This window comes from Oncorhynchus clarkii, chromosome 17 (assembly GCF_045791955.1).
Source record: "Oncorhynchus clarkii lewisi isolate Uvic-CL-2024 chromosome 17, UVic_Ocla_1.0, whole genome shotgun sequence".
Taxonomy (NCBI): domain Eukaryota; kingdom Metazoa; phylum Chordata; class Actinopteri; order Salmoniformes; family Salmonidae; genus Oncorhynchus; species Oncorhynchus clarkii.
The window spans coordinates 70465529-70485390 of record NC_092163.1 but is presented as its reverse complement, the minus strand read 5'-3'; the positions used below and the strand labels follow the sequence as shown (position 1 = coordinate 70485390).

At 46.4% G+C, this 19862-nt stretch overlaps 1 protein-coding gene across 2 annotated transcripts in view; it reads right to left on the bottom strand.

Moving 5' to 3' along the window:
- Window positions 1-2281: 2281 nt before the first annotated feature.
- LOC139371346 (guanine nucleotide-binding protein G(s) subunit alpha-like) overlaps window positions 2282-19862 on the bottom strand; it is a 50880-nt gene continuing 33299 nt past the window's right edge. The window contains exons 6-11 of one of the 2 annotated variants that reach the window (XM_071111692.1): window positions 4104-4232; window positions 3910-3968; window positions 3643-3763; window positions 3312-3442; window positions 2982-3049; window positions 2282-2819 (exon numbers count right to left, since the gene is read on the bottom strand). In XM_071111692.1, the coding sequence (XP_070967793.1) occupies window positions 2673-2819; window positions 2982-3049; window positions 3312-3442; window positions 3643-3763; window positions 3910-3968; window positions 4104-4232 (655 nt within the window). In that variant the 3' untranslated portion in view covers window positions 2282-2672. The other variant, XM_071111693.1, reaches the window with a different exon arrangement.

Genomic DNA, 19862 nt, shown 5'->3' with positions numbered 1-19862 from the left:
GTTTGTTACAGGTACAGTACTGTGTTTAGGAGTCTGTTGGTTTGTTACAGGTACAGTACTGTGTTTAGGAGTCTGTTGGTTTGTTACAGGTACAGTACTGTGTTTAGGAGTCTGTTGGTTTGTTACAGGTACAGTACTGTGTTTAGGAGTCTGTTGGTTTGTTACAGGTACAGTACTGTGTTTAGGAGTCTGTTGGTTTGTTACAGGTACAGTACTGTGTTTAGGAGTCTGTTGGTTTGTTACAGGTACAGTACTGTGTTTAGGAGTCTGTTGGTTTGTTACAGGTACAGTACTGTGTTTAGGAGTCTGTTGGTTTGTTACAGGTACAGTACTGTGTTTAGGAGTCTGTTGGTTTGTTACAGGTACAGTACTGTGTTTAGGAGTCTGTTGGTTTGTTACAGGTACAGTACTGTGTTTAGCAGTCCTGGTTTGTTACAGGTACAGTACTGTGTTTAGGAGTCTGTTGGTTTGTTACAGGTACAGTACTGTGTTTAGGAGTCTGTTGGTTTGTTACAGGTACAGTACTGTGTTTAGGAGTCTGTTGGTTTGTTACAGGTACAGTACTGTGTTTAGCAGTCCTGGTTTGTTACAGGTACAGTACTGTGTTTAGGAGTCTGTTGGTTTGTTACAGGTACAGTACTGTGTTTAGGAGTCTGTTGGTTTGTTACAGGTACAGTACTGTGTTTAGGAGTCTGTTGGTTTGTTACAGGTACAGTACTGTGTTTAGGAGTCTGTTGGTTTGTTACAGGTACAGTACTGTGTTTAGGAGTCTGTTGGTTTGTTACAGGTACAGTACTGTGTTTAGGAGTCTGTTGGTTTGTTACAGGTACAGTACTGTGTTTAGGAGTCTGTTGGTTTGTTACAGGTACAGTACTGTGTTTAGGAGTCTGTTGGTTTGTTACAGGTACAGTACTGTGTTTAGGAGTCTGTTGGTTTGTTACAGGTACAGTACTGTGTTTAGCAGTCCTGGTTTGTTACAGGTACAGTACTGTGTTTAGGAGTCCTGGTTTGTTACAGGTACAGTACTGTGTTTAGGAGTCTGTTGGTTTGTTACAGGTACAGTACTGTGTTTAGGAGTCTGTTGGTTTGTTACAGGTACAGTACTGTGTTTAGGAGTCTGTTGGTTTGTTACAGGTACAGTACTGTGTTTAGGAGTCTGTTGGTTTGTTACAGGTACAGTACTGTGTTTAGGAGTCTGTTGGTTTGTTACAGGTACAGTACTGTGTTTAGGAGTCTGTTGGTTTGTTACAGGTACAGTACTGTGTTTAGGAGTCTGTTGGTTTGTTACAGGTACAGTACTGTGTTTAGGAGTCTGTTGGTTTGTTACAGGTACAGTACTGTGTTTAGGAGTCTGTTGGTTTGTTACAGGTACAGTACTGTGTTTAGGAGTCTGTTGGTTTGTTACAGGTACAGTACTGTGTTTAGGAGTCTGTTGGTTTGTTACAGGTACAGTACTGTGTTTAGGAGTCTGTTGGTTTGTTACAGGTACAGTACTGTGTTTAGGAGTCTGTTGGTTTGTTACAGGTACAGTACTGTGTTTAGGAGTCTGTTGGTTTGTTACAGGTACAGTACTGTGTTTAGGAGTCTGTTGGTTTGTTACAGGTACAGTACTGTGTTTAGGAGTCTGTTGGTTTGTTACAGGTACAGTACTGTGTTTAGGAGTCTGTTGGTTTGTTACAGGTACAGTACTGTGTTTAGGAGTCTGTTGGTTTGTTACAGGTACAGTACTGTGTTTAGGAGTCTGTTGGTTTGTTACAGGTACAGTACTGTGTTTAGGAGTCTGTTGGTTTGTTACAGGTACAGTACTGTGTTTAGGAGTCTGTTGGTTTGTTACAGGTACAGTACTGTGTTTAGGAGTCTGTTGGTTTGTTACAGGTACAGTACTGTGTTTAGGAGTCTGTTGGTTTGTTACAGGTACAGTACTGTGTTTAGCAGTCCTGGTTTGTTACAGGTACAGTACTGTGTTTAGGAGTCTGTTGGTTTGTTACAGGTACAGTACTGTGTTTAGGAGTCTGTTGGTTTGTTACAGGTACAGTACTGTGTTTAGGAGTCTGTTGGTTTGTTACAGGTACAGTACTGTGTTTAGGAGTCTGTTGGTTTGTTACAGGTACAGTACTGTGTTTAGGAGTCTGTTGGTTTGTTACAGGTACAGTACTGTGTTTAGGAGTCTGTTGGTTTGTTACAGGTACAGTACTGTGTTTAGGAGTCTGTTGGTTTGTTACAGGTACAGTACTGTGTTTAGGAGTCTGTTAGTTTGTTACAGGTACAGTACTGTGTTTAGCAGTCCTGGTTTGTTACAGGTACAGTACTGTGTTTAGGAGTCTGTTGGTTTGTTACAGGTACAGTACTGTGTTTAGGAGTCTGTTGGTTTGTTACAGGTACAGTACTGTGTTTAGGAGTCTGTTGGTTTGTTACAGGTACAGTACTGTGTTTAGGAGTCTGTTGGTTTGTTACAGGTACAGTACTGTGTTTAGGAGTCTGTTGGTTTGTTACAGGTACAGTACTGTGTTTAGGAGTCTGTTGGCTGCACTGTCACTTTCTTACTTTGAAACACAACGTCCCCAGGAGAAGGTGTTTGTTTTTCAGGATGGAAGGGGAGGGCTGGTTGAGTGACGAGGGGACTAACTGATCAAGGATAGGCAGAACACTGGGAGTCTCTCCTCCCACTCACATCACAAGAGCTCATATTGTCGTAGGTGCATCCTCTGAATGATGTCTCGACAGTCGTTAAAGACGCGCCGGATGTTTTCAGTGTCCACTGCGCAGGTGAAATGGGGATAACAATAGTGCCTTCCATCTCCGCTGGCTGTGCTGATCCTCTGAAAAGGCCACACAGAAGAGAAGGGATTCATTATCACATATGGTTGTGTGCATATCGGCCTGACTTCTATACACTTTTGGTGCTACTACAGTCTCACAATATGCTTGGTTTCTTACACAAAAAGGTAAACAAAACAGTGACTAGACATTAATGAATGTACCAGAAACTCATCACGTATGAAGTACTTTGCCCTTGTGACACGAGGATCCTCCCCTGGCTCTGGTGTTGCTGGTTGGGAAGGACAGAGACATCAAACCCAGTGGACATCAGTTATATACCAGCATCTGTTTAATCTGTTTAATCACTGTATACCAGACATTTTCATTTCCATCAGTAAAATAATCCATGTTAACCAGATTCATTCTTCACCAGAGAAGAGTTCGCAAAGTGATCCAAAGTGTTCAAAGTTATATTATTACAATTGTTACATTTACAGATAAACTTGAAACGTTGCCAGTCTTGAATAGTTCCAGTAGAGAGTTTCCCTTACCATCATCTGGTGTAGTGTAGCGCCCAAACTCTGGGAAGTACTCTTCAATTTTAGATTTCCCCACAAGCACCTTCTCTGCTAGCAGATCCTGTTTGTTCAGGAAGAGAATGACAGAAATGGTCCGTAGCCACCTGAGGAGAGAAACAATAACAAAGGGAGTTGAAGTGGATGTATTCAAATCAATGACATTTTAAATTAGCATAAAAAGGTCAACAATCCATATCGGCAACTGCTGTGGTTGGGAATCACACAAAACAACAGTATGTCAAGGACAGGAGTGGCTTTGTAAGTGGGAGAGAACTGAAAGTGGTAGAGGCCAGAGAGGTCTTGCCTGTTGTTCCAGATGTTCTTGAAGAGGTTGAGGGCCTCCTGCAGCCGGTTGGTCTGATTGTCTTCCCGGATCACCATGTTGTAGCTGCTACTGGCTACCACAAAGATAATGGCTGTCACATCTGGAGGGACAGACAGACAGACAAGGAGATAACCACCACTGGGTTAGACATGATACTGGACATGGATGTGAAGGTGGATGTATCACATGCTTATACACTAATTGGAGGTAGAAATTCAACAGCATTAGATGGTGCAGAGACCTTACCATTAAAACACTGAATCCACTTTCGGCGTTCATCCCTCTGACCTCCAACATCAAACATACTGGGAGAGGAGAAAAGACAGTGAGTTACTTACTGCCCAATATATCCACTGATAACAAGTAGTAGAAACACAGAGGGATCAACAGTTAACTAGGGTATTCATCTTGAAGAAAAATGGCTGCCATTTCAAACTCACTGAAAATTGACTTTGTCTACTTGGAATCTTGTCTCAAAAATCCCAGAAGTCAGTACTCTGCATCTCAACAGGTCCTGATCAGTAGGAGAGTAGTCACTCTGCTTCACAATTTCAATCTTTTCTAGAAAGCTGTAAAAGAGGATTACACATTTATTGACAGATATTAAAGGACACAATGTGATATTTATAGAGTATATTGTGCATACAACTGACAGAAATACATAATTAGTACTATACCCAAATGGACAATACTCCAAGAAATATAACAATATTCTTCATTCATGAGAGACAGATGACCGAAACCCACACAGTACCCAGAATTACCAAACATCAGCCTACCAACTCTGAAACATTCTCAAACCAGAACTATTGTCAAATACCAAAACCTCACTGGGTGCTGCATTTGAGACATTAGATTTCTGTTATCTGTCTGTGAATTCAGCCAACTACATGTTTCACCATACATTTCCTGTCAAACTAATCAGACCGTAAACATTCTCAAGATGGCACTAGCTAGCGGTCATTCTGCCACTTGGCAAATTCCATACCAGGCAGACTGAGACTCAGGGAGGGAGACTTTAGTCTCCAACCAGTAAAGCAAAAAGATAACACTTCCACAACTGACCAGCAGAGGGCTATTCTCCACAGCCAGATCAGAGGTTTGCAGTGTGATCAGTGTGATGGCAACGCTGTTCCCAGCCAGACAAGGCTGTAGTAGTAATAGTGAGTGGGGGGGGGGACTCTGTAAATGTTATATGCATATAGTTGAACCATTAAATATGGTTCAACTACGCTGAATTTAGACTGATGTGACTTGTTGTGGCCAGCCAGCAGACGGATCGGATCCTCCCTCTTTTTCTACATGGACTGCCGTCATTGGTCCAGTCTACTGGGCAGAATGGTGTGACAAGCCCAACCTCACACCATGGTCATAGGCTACACATTTCAATAGTGTGTTGTGTCGTCCCAACAGTCAAATATATATATTTTATTTTTTTAACCTTTATTTAACTAGGCAAGTCAGTTAAGAACAAATTCTTATTTTCAATGACGGCCTAGGAACAGTGGGTTGCCTGTTCAGGGGCAGAACGACAGACCTTGTCAGCTTGGGGGTTTGAACTTGCAACCTTCCGGTTACTAGTCCAACGCTCTAACCACTAGGCTACCCTGCCACCCCAATACAATGACTGCTGTCTGAAATGAAGGTAAAACAGCTAAATTCCACAGTGAAGTGCAGTGATTCAGGGCATTACTGAAGATCCCCATGGAGACCAATAAACTTTGATTTGATTGGAGACTAGCTGTAGGAATGTGAGGCCTGGTAACCTGTCTCATGTCCAGAACCCCAACATGGACAATCAGTGTGCTGCTTGGCTGCCTCTCAGGGAAGAGGTATATAACCCTCTGATATAACTAGGAATGTGACACACTGGTGTGAAATGTGACCAGAGGCCTGCAGGTCACACACAGAGAGAGGAGGGGGCTGGCTGGCTGGCTGGCTGGCTGGCAGGTAGGCAGGCAGGCAAACATTCACATAGACAGACATTCACATAGACAGACATGCTTCATGCTCACACACGCACTCATGCGCAGAGCCAGCTAGCTACCACCTCCCTCTTGGGGCTGAGTGGCAAGGCTGTTCTCATACCACAACTGCTCTGATGTGCCCACAGTTCCAGTCCAAATACACATCTCAATTTTAGAATTTCTCCCTATTAATAGAGCTAGTCCTATAATAACCCTTCCCCAGTAGTCAGACTGAATAATGATGTAGAAACACTAACCTGGTGTGCTTTTATTGGTGGCAGACTGACGTTTGTTTTTATATTTTCTTTAACTAGTTTGGTGATCTCAAAAGTATTTCTGGGATATAGTCTGTGTCCATTTATCCAGCACTGGTAAATGGACATTTAACTTACCACCCCAGCCTTTGAGATTTCCAGTAATGTCAGTATCTTTAACTTGACTATATTTAACTTGAAGTAACAATAGCCTAAGTTTAATAACAGAGACATGTTCTACAAAGCAGGCTATAATGTGGCATAACTTAATAGCTCTGGGGCATAGCTCCAAAAATCTTAAAAGACAACACACACACACTGAATCACGTGAATTATATAACAATGATTATTTGTTTACATTTTCCACCAAAGAAAATATATGGGATCTACTGATGCCAACCGATAACATTGTACAGTCAAATTGTTAATGGGTCAAGTTCACCTCATTGAACTAAAACCCCCTAAAATACATCATTTAAAAAAGGTCAGAATTTTGAGGCATTGTCCTCTCACGATTTTCTATTTTCAACTAAACGGTAAACACATTCTGGTTTGTACAACATGGGTTTAGTACAACATGGGTTTAGTACAACATGGGTTTAGTACAACATGGGTTTAGTACAACATGGGTTTGCTTATTGTTGGTTAAGAGTCCTAATAATTGTTCTACTTCCGATGAAAGACGTGTAAGGAGTCTTTCTAAATGTTTTCCTACATCTCATAATGTCATCCACTGCATATCTGGACCTGTTTCTCAGCCGTCCCCCAGCCTATAACTGATCCACCACACATTGTTAGAGAAAAGACAACTCCGAGCCAGCCTTTCCAAGAGATAATAATATTCCACACCATGCTAGTGAGCAGTGTCATGGCGGTGTTTGCTAGCTGAGCACATGCGCAGAAGATGCTAGATCAGGAACAGAGAGTGGACCTGGAACATACATGGATACATTGATACAGAGATTAACCATGCAAGTCTACCATGCAAGTCTACAAGTCTATCAGTTTTGTAAAAAATTTGAAACGTGGCTTAATACATATTCCTTGAATATGAATGTCCTGATCCTAATCTTTACAAAAATGTTGATTACAGATTGTAAATAGTATGATAATTAAACCCATTACATTGGATCATCATTATTATAACTACATTAAATATATTATTGCAAACCACCCACTATTTCACTATCCCTAACATCCATCCATATTTAAAGACACACACACACACACACACACACCCAGAAGACGCTCTGACACAGAAGAGAGGGAGAAAGGGAGAAAAGAGAGAGAAGACATTACAGAGCTGCTCCAAAAATAGCTCCCTGGCGCCCTGGCCTCCAGCTTGGTTGTTATGGTGACAGAACCACAGGCGATATAAATAGACTATCAGCTCCAAATCTTTAGTGACTGGAGTGGGGCCAGAGAGAGGGAGAGACAGACACAGAAAAGAAAGAGGAGAGGGAGAGAGAGAGAGAGAGAGAGAGAGAGGCAGGGAAATAAGAAAATAGGGGGAGGGAAACGTGGAGAGAGACCAGCAAAGGGAGGGTGAGAGCCCCCCCAAAAAGGGCTGTTGAGCACAGAATGCTGGAAGTAGAGAGGGAAAGGGGTGACAGGCTCTAAACAGGAGAGCATTCTAGAAATAACAACTGTCTGGCAACACGGGCTCTAAACAGGAGAGCATTCTAGAAATAACAACCGTCTGGGATCGCAACAATGTAACTACTTACGCAGACCAGGGGTGTATTCATTAGTCGGAATCTGTTTTGCAACAGACACGTTTACGGTTTACTCTGCGAACCAAACTGAAGCAAACAGAGCAAGTGGGACGAAACCGGGAGGGACCTACCTGAATTTGTCCAGCTGCAAGGTCGTAACACTGTAGTGCGTCTCACAATTTTCCTGGAATGTATCCATTTGTCTCGTTTTCGTTACAAAACATTTTGTAACAGAAAATGTTTTGCAATGGAATCCGACTAATGAATACACCCCAGGAAAGTTGTGAGACGCGCTACAATGCTATGGCCATGCACCTGGAACCAACAACTGTTTACCTATTCTCACGCTGGAAATGCAGTCAGCTAGATAAATAGGGAGGATTTTATATGCGTGCAGTGTGTGCGACTACACGAAAATACCCACACACAAACTCAGGCCTTTCAGTTTGAAAAGCCCTCTTACGCTCTCCACCAACCCTGTTTCCAGTGAAACCTCTCACCCTCCCCCTCTCTCTTTGCCTCCCTCTCTCCTTCCTTCTCTCCCTCATGTGATGACTCAGTCCCAGCCATTTCCTGCAGAGACACTACTACAAACTGGATGGGGAGAGAGAAAGAGAGAGAATGGGAGAGAAGAGTTTACCAAGTGAACAATGTATAGCAGAAAAGTAAAGATAGTGTGGCTTTGAGAGAAAGTAGAACTGACAGGCCAGACTGAATGGTCTATAGCTCCGTTGATACATATGTCAGTGGCTAGTAGGCTAGGCCAGGGGTTCTCAAACTGGGGTCGCGGAGGTACTGCAGCAGGTCAACGGCCAGATCTAAAAATATTTAGTCACATTGTTTACGTTTCATGAAAAACATTACTAACAACAACAGATTTAATGAATGTTGGCCAAGGGATCCGTGGAATAAGTCTAGAGGGTGTAATATAGTACAATATAATATCATTGTGTTAGCTAAAATGGATGTTCTTAACCCTGGGCAAAATGGGTCTGGGAGGCTCACAGGGATATTGGTATCCACAGTACTCTACCAATTATACATTTTAGAACTTAATACTTATTGTATTGCCCTTAAACATTTTTGATTTTATAATTACATAAATGCACTGTAATTTAAGCTTTAAACCTGCAAAATGTGTAGAATTACAGGACATGAGCTTTAAAGCTGCAACAACAACAAAAATCTCTGCCCAAGGACTATACTTTTTTGAATAGCAGGAAATGAGCTTGAAAACTGCACACATTTCTCTCCAATGCCAGGAGGTGGGCCTTTAAGGAGTGGGTTGAGTCACTGATGTGACCTTCCTGTCTGGGTTGGCGTCCCCCCCCTTGGGTTGTGCCGTGGCGGAGATCTTTGTGGGCTATACTCGGCCTCGTCTCAGGATGGTAAGTTGGTGGTTGAAGATATCCCTCTAGTGGTGTGGGGGCTGTGCTTTGGCAAAGTGGGTGGGGTTATATCCTTCCTGTTTGGCCCTGTCCGGGGGTATCATCAGATGGGGCCACAGTGTCTCCTGACCCCTCCTGTCTCAGCCTCCAGTATTTATGCTGCAGTAGTTTATGTGTCGGGGGGTTAGGGTCAGTTTGTTATATCTGGAGTACTTCTCCTGTCTTATCCGGTGTCCTGTGTGAATTTAAGTATGCTCTCTCTAATTATCTCTTTCTTTCTCGGAGGACCTGAGACCTAGGACCATGCCTCAGGACTACCTGGCATGATGACTCCTTGCTGTCCCCAGTCCACCTGGCCATGCTGCTGCTCCAGTTTCAACTGTTCTGCCTGTGATTATTATTATTTGACCATGCTGGTCATTTATGAACATTTGAACATCCTGGCCATGTTCTGTTACAATCTCCACCCGGCACAGCCAGAAGAGGACTGGCCAACCCTCATAGCCTGGTTCCTCTCTAGGTTTCTTCCTAGGTTTTGGCCTTTCTAGGGAGTTTTTCCTAGCCACCGTGCTTCTACACCTGCATTGCTTGCTGTTTGGGGTTTTAGGCTGGGTTTCTGTACAGAATGTTGAGATATCAGCTGATGTACGAAGGGCTTTATAAATACATTTGATTTGATTTAAAATGTTCCTTCCCAGGGCCCCGAGACTTGGTTCATGCACTGCCAAAGTCAGATTAAAACTCCTTGTATACTATTTTATCTCACTAAAGAAGAATTTGCTATCACATATGGGGTTCCTGGCCCAAAACGTTTGAGAACCCCTGGCCTAGGCTACTCCACACAGCCTTATTTCCTCAGCATTCCCAAAGCTGTCCACATCAGCCTGAGGGGAGCAGCTCAACAACCTCTCTCTGCTTTGTCTGCGGCATCGCACCTTCACTTCCCAGTCCTGTTCACTGAATTATGTAGTGCGTTTAGGTACAAATCTTATCAGGGAAACTGAGATACAAATGCAAAATGAAGCCTAGTTTATCAAGTTTTGGTATGGAATACAGAATTAGTACAAAGCAAACACAATTTTGACTCGAGGGACACATTGGGCTTTTTAAAAACCAGCGGAGGGCCGATTGGTTCATCAAAAGCAATTTGCGGGCCAGAAAAAGGGCAGTTATTTGACATTTTTTATTTAACTATCTAGTTTCGACATTCAAGAGTGGCCTGGAGTGTTTTGTACACTCCTCCCCACCCATGATTTTGACAGAGCAATGAGCAGTGCGATTGTCAGACAAGACCGTAATACTCCTAATACACAGGGAAAGAGCTTTTTATTTTGAGATTCATTTCTGTGACATTCATGTAGGACTGAGATGTATGCAGGTTAACCGTGCTCTCACTAGGTCTCAACCACAGATCAAAACTACTTGACATGTTGTTTTGGGTATCTGTTTGGTTTAGTATCTATACTACCATAACGTCTATACTGTATGTTGCTGTTGGAACTCAAGGCACTCCCCAAATTGACCCCCAATTCATAACGGGATCCAGTAAAAGTTTGCCCTCAAGAATCTGTAACGTAACATGTTTTATCCCGGTTGTTAAGGAATGAAAATGTAGCGCTCAGCCAGAGAAAGACATTTTGACAACACAATCAGCAATATACTTGCAACAACAGCCATTTCATAACTTCTTGGCCTAATATGTGACGCCCATGAGAGGGTGGTAATCCATGTGGTATAGAATGAAATGAGGCAAATACATGAGGCTCCCGAGTGGCAGAGCGGTCTAAGGCACTGCATCTCAGTGCTAGAAGCATCACAGCAGACCCTGGTTCAATCCTGGGCTGTATCACAACTGGCCGTGATTGGGAGTCCCATAGAGCAGCGCACAATTGGCCCAGCATCGTCCAGGTTAGGGTTTGGCCGGGTTTTACATTTTTTTGTTAATCTTTATTTAACTAGGCAAGTCAGTTAAGAACAAATTCTTATTTACAATGACGGCCTACCTGGGAACAGTGCCTAGTTCAGGGCAGAACGACAGATTTTTACCTTGGGTAGGCTGTCATTGTAAATAAGAATTTGTTCTTAACTGACTTGCCTAGTTAAATAAAACTACGGAGCGTAGGGTTGGTAAATGTGACAAGCCATGCAATCACATGGACATTGTATATGAAGTGATTGCCTACAGTCTATTTCAGCACCTTTCGGACAGTCAACATGTCACCCTGTTGCATTGCTAAAATGATTAAGATACACTACCAAGTCCTTATCACCGCCACAGAGAGGGGGGAATACTACCAAGTCCTTATCACCGCCACAGAGAGGGGTGGGGAATACCACCAAGTCCTTATCACCGCCACAGAGAGGGGAAAACAACCAAGTCCTTATCTCTGCCACAGAGAGGGGAAAACAACCAAGTCCTTATCTCTGCCACAGAGAGGGGAAAACAACCAAGTCCTTATCTCTGCCACAGAGAGGGGAAAACAACCAAGTCCTTATCTCTGCCACAGAGAGGGGAAAACAACCAAGTCCTTATCTCTGCCACAGAGAGGGGAAAACAACCAAGTCCTTATCTCTGCCACAGAGAGGGGAAAACAACCAAGTCCTTATCTCTGCCACAGAGAGGGGAAAACAACCAAGTCGTTATCTCTGCCACAGAGAGGGGGGGGAACACTACCAAGTCCTTATCTCTGCCACAGAGAGGGAAAAACAAACTAGGCCTTATCTCTGCCACAGAGAGGGGGAAACACTACCAAGTCCTTATCTCTGCCAGAGAGACGTGGGAACACTACCAAGTCCTTATCACCGACACAGAGGTTGGGGAATACTACCAAGTCCTTATCACTGACACAGAGGTTGGGGAATACTACCAAGTCCTTATCACTGACACAGAGGTTGGGGAATACTACCAAGTCCTTATCACTGCCACAGAGAGGGGGAACACTACCAAGTCCTTATCACTGCCACAGAGGTTGGGGAATACTACCAAGTCCTTATCACTGCCACAGAAAGGGGGAACAATACCAAGTCCTTATCACTGCCACAGAGGTTGGGGAATACTACCAAGTCCTTATCACTGCCACAGAGAGGGGGAACACTACCAAGTCCTTATCACTGCCACAGAAAGGGGGAACACTACCAAGTCCTTATCACTGACACAGAGGTTGGGGAATACTACCAAGTCCTTATCACTGCCACAGAGAGGGGGAATACTACCAAGTCCTTATCACTGACACAGAGAGGGGGGAACACTACCATGTCCTTATCACTGACACAGAGACGGGGGAACACTACCATGTCCTTATCACTGACACAGAGACGGGGGAACACTACCATGTCCTTATCACCACGGCCACAGAGACGGGGGAACATTACCATGTCCTTATCACTGCCACAGAGAGGGGGAACACTACCAAGTCCTTATCACTGCCACAGAAAGGGGGAACACTACCAAGTCCTTATCACTGACACAGAGGTTGGGGAATACTACCAAGTCCTTATCACTGCCACAGAGAGGGGGAATACTACCAAGTCCTTATCACTGACACGGAGAGGGGGGAACACTACCATGTCCTTATCACTGACACAGAGACGGGGGAACACTACCATGTCCTTATCACTGACACAGAGACGGGGGAACACTACCATGTCCTTATCACCACGGCCACAGAGGCGGGGGAACACTACCAAGTCCTTATCACTGCCACAGAAAGGGGGAACACTACCAAGTCCTTATCACTGACACAGAGGTTGGGGAATACTACCAAGTCCTTATCACTGACACAGAGACGGGGGAACACTACCATGTCCTTATCACTGACACAGAGACGGGGGAACATTACCATGTTCTTATCACTGACACAGAGACGGGGGAACACTACCAAGTCCTTATCACTGACACAGAGAGGGGGGAATACAACCAAGTCCTTATCACCACGGCCACAGAGACGGGGGAACACTACCATGTCCTTATCACCACGGCCACAGAGACGGGGGAACACTACCATGTCCTTATCACTGCCACAGAGAGGGGGAACACTACCATGTCCTTATCACTAACACAGAGACGGGGGAACACTACCATGTCCTTATCACTGCCACAGAGACGGGGGAACACTACCATGTCCTTATCACTGACACAGAGAGGGGGAACACTACCATGTCCTTATCACTGACACAGAGACGAGGGAACACTACCATGTCCTTATCACTGACACAGAGACGGGGGAACACTACCATGTCCTTATCACTGACACAGAGACGGGGGAACACTACCATGTCCTTATCCCTCCCACAGAGACGGGGGAACACTACCATGTCCTTATCACTGACACAGAGACGGGGGAACACTACCATGTCCTTATCTCTCCCACAGAGACGGGGGAACACTACCATGTCCTTATCACTGACACAGAGACGGGGGAACATTACCAGGTCCTTATCACTGACACAGAGACGGGGGAACACTACCATGTCCTTATCACTGACACAGAGACGGGGGAACACTACCATGTCCTTATCACTGACACAGAGACGGGGGAACACTACCAAGTCCTTATCACTGACACAGAGACGGGGAACACTACCAAGTCCTTATCACTGCCACAGAAAGGGGGAACACTACCAAGTCCTTATCACTGCCACAGAGGTTGGGGAATACTACCAAGTCCTTATCACTGCCACAGAGAGGGGGAACACTACCAAGTCCTTATCACTGCCACAGAAAGGGGGAACACTACCAAGTCCTTATCACTGACACAGAGGTTGGGGAATACTACCAAGTCCTTATCACTGCCACAGAGAGGGGGAATACTACCAAGTTCTTATCACTGACACAGAGAGGGGGGAACACTACCATGTCCTTATCACTGACACAGAGACGGGGGAACACTACCATGTCCTTATCACTGACACAGAGACGGGGGAACACTACCATGTCCTTATCACCACGGCCACAGAGACGGGGGAACATTACCATGTCCTTATCACTGCCACAGAGAGGGGGAACACTACCAAGTCCTTATCACTGCCACAGAAAGGGGGAACACTACCAAGTCCTTATCACTGACACAGAGGTTGGGGAATACTACCAAGTCCTTATCACTGCCACAGAGAGGGGGAATACTACCAAGTCCTTATCACTGACACAGAGAGGGGGGAACACTACCATGTCCTTATCACTGACACAGAGACGGGGGAACACTACCATGTCCTTATCACTGACACAGAGACGGGGGAACACTACCATGTCCTTATCACCACGGCCACAGAGGCGGGGGAACACTACCAAGTCCTTATCACTGCCACAGAGGCGGGGGAACACTACCAAGTCCTTATCACTGACACAGAAGTTGGGGAATACTACCAAGTCCTTATCACTGACACAGAGACGGGGGAACACTACCATGTCCTTATCACTGACACAGAGACGGGGGAACACTACCATGTCCTTATCACTGACACAGAGACGGGGGAACACTACCATGTCCTTATCACTGACACAGAGACGGGGGAACACTACCATGTCCTTATCACTGACACAGAGAGGGGGAACACTACCATGTCCTTATCACTGACACAGAGACGGGGGAACACTACCATGTCCTTATCACTGACACAGAGACGGGGGAACACTACCATGTCCTTATCACTGACACAGAGACGGGGGAACATTACCATGTCCTTATCACTGACACAGAGACGGGGGAACACTACCAAGTCCTTATCACTGACACAGAGAGGGGGGAATACAACCAAGTCCTTATCACCACGGCCACAGAGACGGGGGAACACTACCATGTCCTTATCACCACGGCCACAGAGACGGGGGAACACTACCATGTCCTTATCACTGCCACAGAGAGGGGGAACACTATCATGTCCTTATCACTAACACAGAGACGGGGGAACACTACCATGTCCTTATCACTGCCACAGAGACGGGGGAACACTACCATGTCCTTATCACTGACACAGAGAGGGGGAACACTACCATGTCCTTATCACTGACACAGAGACGGGGGAACACTACCATGTCCTTATCACTGACACAGAGACGGGGGAACACTACCATGTCCTTATCACTGACACAGAGACGGGGGAACACTACCATGTCCTTATCACTGACACAGAGAGGGGGAACACTACCATGTCCTTATCACTGACACAGAGACGGGGGAACACTACCATGTCCTTATCACTGACACAGAGACGGGGGAACACTACCATGTCCTTATCACTGACACAGAGACGGGGGAACATTACCATGTCCTTATCACTGACACAGAGACGGGGGAACACTACCAAGTCCTTATCACTGACACAGAGAGGGGGGAATACAACCAAGTCCTTATCACCACGGCCACAGAGACGGGGGAACACTACCATGTCCTTATCACTGACACAGAGACGGGGGAACACTACCATGTCCTTATCACTGACACAGAGACGGGGGAACACTACCATGTCCTTATCACTGACACAGAGACGGGGGAACACTACCATGTCCTTATCACTGACACAGAGACAGGGAACACTACCATGTCCTTATCACTGACACAGAGACGGGGGAACACTACCATGTCCTTATCACTGACACAGAGAGGGGGGAACACTACCATGTCCTTATCACCACGGCCACAGAGGCGGGGGAACACTACCAAGTCCTTATCACTGCCACAGAAAGGGGGAACACTACCAAGTCCTTATCACTGACACAGAGGTTGGGGAATACTACCAAGTCCTTATCACTGCCACAGAGAGGGGGAATACTACCAAGTCCTTATCACTGACACAGAGAGGGGGGAACACTACCATGTCCTTATCACTGACACAGAGACGGGGGAACACTACCCTTATGTCCTTATCACTGACACAGAGACGGGGGAACACTACCATGTCCTTATCACCACGGCCACAGAGGCGGGGGAACACTACCAAGTCCTTATCACTGCCACAGAAAGGGGGAACACTACCAAGTCCTTATCACTGACACAGAGGTTGGGGAATACTACCAAGTCCTTATCACTGACACAGAGACGGGGGAACACTACCATGTCCTTATCACTGACACAGAGACGGGGGAACATTACCATGTTCTTATCACTGACACAGAGACGGGGGAACACTACCAAGTCCTTATCACTGACACAGAGAGGGGGGAATACAACCAAGTCCTTATCACCACGGCCACAGAGACGGGGGAACACTACCATGTCCTTATCACCACGGCCACAGAGACGGGGGAACACTACCATGTCCTTATCACTGCCACAGAGAGGGGGAACACTACCATGTCCTTATCACTAACACAGAGACGGGGGAACACTACCATGTCCTTATCACTGCCACAGAGACGGGGGAACACTACCATGTCCTTATCACTGACACAGAGAGGGGGAACACTACCATGTCCTTATCACTGACACAGAGACGAGGGAACACTACCATGTCCTTATCACTGACACAGAGACGGGGGAACACTACCATGTCCTTATCACTGACACAGAGACGGGGGAACACTACCATGTCCTTATCCCTCCCACAGAGACGGGGGAACACTACCATGTCCTTATCACTGACACAGAGACGGGGGAACACTACCATGTCCTTATCTCTCCCACAGAGACGGGGGAACACTACCATGTCCTTATCACTGACACAGAGACGGGGGAACATTACCAGGTCCTTATCACTGACACAGAGACGGGGGAACACTACCATGTCCTTATCACTGACACAGAGACGGGGGAACACTACCATGTCCTTATCACTGACACAGAGACGGGGGAACACTACCAAGTCCTTATCACTGACACAGAGACGGGGAACACTACCAAGTCCTTATCACTGCCACACACTACCAAGTCCTTATCACTGCCACAGAGGTTGGGGAATACACCTACCAAGTCCTTATCACTGCCACAGAAAGGGGGAACACTACCAAGTCCTTATCACTGCACACAGAGGTTGGACACAGAGAAACACTACCTACCAAGTCCTTATCACTGCCACAGAGAGGGGGAACACTATCACTGCCAAGTCCTTATCACTGCCACAGAGGTTGGGGAATACTACCAAGTTCTTATCACTGACACAGAGACACAGGGGGGAACACTACCATGTCCTTATCACTGACACAGAGACGGGGGAACACTACCATGTCCTTATCACTGACACAGAGACGGGGGAACACTACCATGTCCTTATCACCACGGCCACAGAGACGGGGGAACATTACCATGTCCTTATCACTGCCACAGAGAGGGGGAACACTACCAAGTCCTTATCACTGCCACAGAAAGGGGGAACACTACCAAGTCCTTATCACTGACACAGAGGTTGGGGAATACTACCAAGTCCTTATCACTGCCACAGAGAGGGGGAATACTACCAAGTCCTTATCACTGACACAGAGAGGGGGGAACACTACCATGTCCTTATCACTGACACAGAGACGGGGGAACACTACCATGTCCTTATCACTGACACAGAGACGGGGGAACACTACCATGTCCTTATCACCACGGCCACAGAGGCGGGGGAACACTACCAAGTCCTTATCACTGCCACAGAGGCGGGGGAACACTACCAAGTCCTTATCACTGACACAGAAGTTGGGGAATACTACCAAGTCCTTATCACTGACACAGAGACGGGGGAACACTACCATGTCCTTATCACTGACACAGAGACGGGGGAACACTACCATGTCCTTATCACTGACACAGAGACGGGGGAACACTACCATGTCCTTATCACTGACACAGAGAGGGGGAACACTACCATGTCCTTATCACTGACACAGAGAGGGGGAACACTACCATGTCCTTATCACTGACACAGAGACGGGGGAACACTACCATGTCCTTATCACTGACACAGAGACGGGGGAACACTACCATGTCCTTATCACTGACACAGAGACGGGGGAACATTACCATGTCCTTATCACTGACACAGAGACGGGGGAACACTACCAAGTCCTTATCACTGACACAGAGAGGGGGGAATACAACCAAGTCCTTATCACCACGGCCACAGAGACGGGGGAACACTACCATGTCCTTATCACCACGGCCACAGAGACGGGGGAACACTACCATGTCCTTATCACTGCCACAGAGAGGGGGAACACTATCATGTCCTTATCACTAACACAGAGACGGGGGAACACTACCATGTCCTTATCACTGCCACAGAGACGGGGGAACACTACCATGTCCTTATCACTGACACAGAGAGGGGGAACACTACCATGTCCTTATCACTGACACAGAGACGGGGGAACACTACCATGTCCTTATCACTGACACAGAGACGGGGGAACACTACCATGTCCTTATCACTGACACAGAGAGGGGGAACACTACCATGTCCTTATCACTGACACAGAGACGGGGGAACACTACCATGTCCTTATCACTGACACAGAGACGGGGGAACACTACCATGTCCTTATCACTGACACAGAGACGGGGGAACATTACCATGTCCTTATCACTGACACAGAGACGGGGGAACACTACCAAGTCCTTATCACTGACACAGAGAGGGGGGAATACAACCAAGTCCTTATCACCACGGCCACAGAGACGGGGGAACACTACCATGTCCTTATCACCACGGCCACAGAGACGGGGGAACACTACCATGTCCTTATCACTGCCACAGAGAGGGGGAACACTATCATGTCCTTATCACTAACACAGAGACGGGGGAACACTACCATGTCCTTATCACTGCCACAGAGACGGGGGAACACTACCATGTCCTTATCACTGACACAGAGAGGGGGAACACTACCATGTCCTTATCACTGACACAGAGACGAGGGAACACTACCATGTCCTTATCACTGACACAGAGACGGGGGAACACTACCATGTCCTTATCACTGACACAGAGACGGGGGAACACTACCATGTCCTTATCTCTCCCACAGAGACGGGGGAACACTACCATGTCCTTATCACTGACACAGAGACGGGGGAACACTACCATGTCCTTATCTCTCCCACAGAGACGGGGGAACACTACCATGTCCTTATCACTGACACAGAGACGGGGGAACATTACCATGTCCTTATCACTGACACAGAGACGGGGGAACACTACCATGTCCTTATCACTGACACAGAGACGGGGGAACACTACCATGTCCTTATCACTGACACAGAGACGGGGGAACACTACCAAGTCCTTATCACTGACACAGAGACGGGGGAACACTACCAAGTCCTTATCTCTCCCACAGAGACGGGGGAACACTACCAAGTCCTTATCACTGACACAGAGACGGGGGAACACTACCATGTCCTTATCACTGACACAGAGAGGGGGAACACTACCATGTCCTTATCACTGACACAGAGACGGGGGAACACTACCATGTCCTTATCACTGACACAGAGACGGGGGAACACTACCATGTCCTTATCACTGACACAGAGACGGGGGAACACTACCATGTCCTTATCACTGACACAGAGACGGGGGAACACTACCATGTCCTTATCACTGACACAGAGACAGGGAACACTACCATGTCCTTATCACTGACACAGAGACGGGGGAACACTACCATGTCCTTATCACTGACACAGAGAGGGGGGAACACTACCATGTCCTTATCACCACGGCCACAGAGGCGGGGGAACACTACCAAGTCCTTATCACTGCCACAGAAAGGGGGAACACTACCAAGTCCTTATCACTGACACAGAGGTTGGGGAATACTACCAAGTCCTTATCACTGACACAGAGACGGGGGAACACTACCATGTCCTTATCACTGACACAGAGACGGGGGAACATTACCATGTTCTTATCACTGACACAGAGACGGGGGAACACTACCAAGTCCTTATCACTGACACA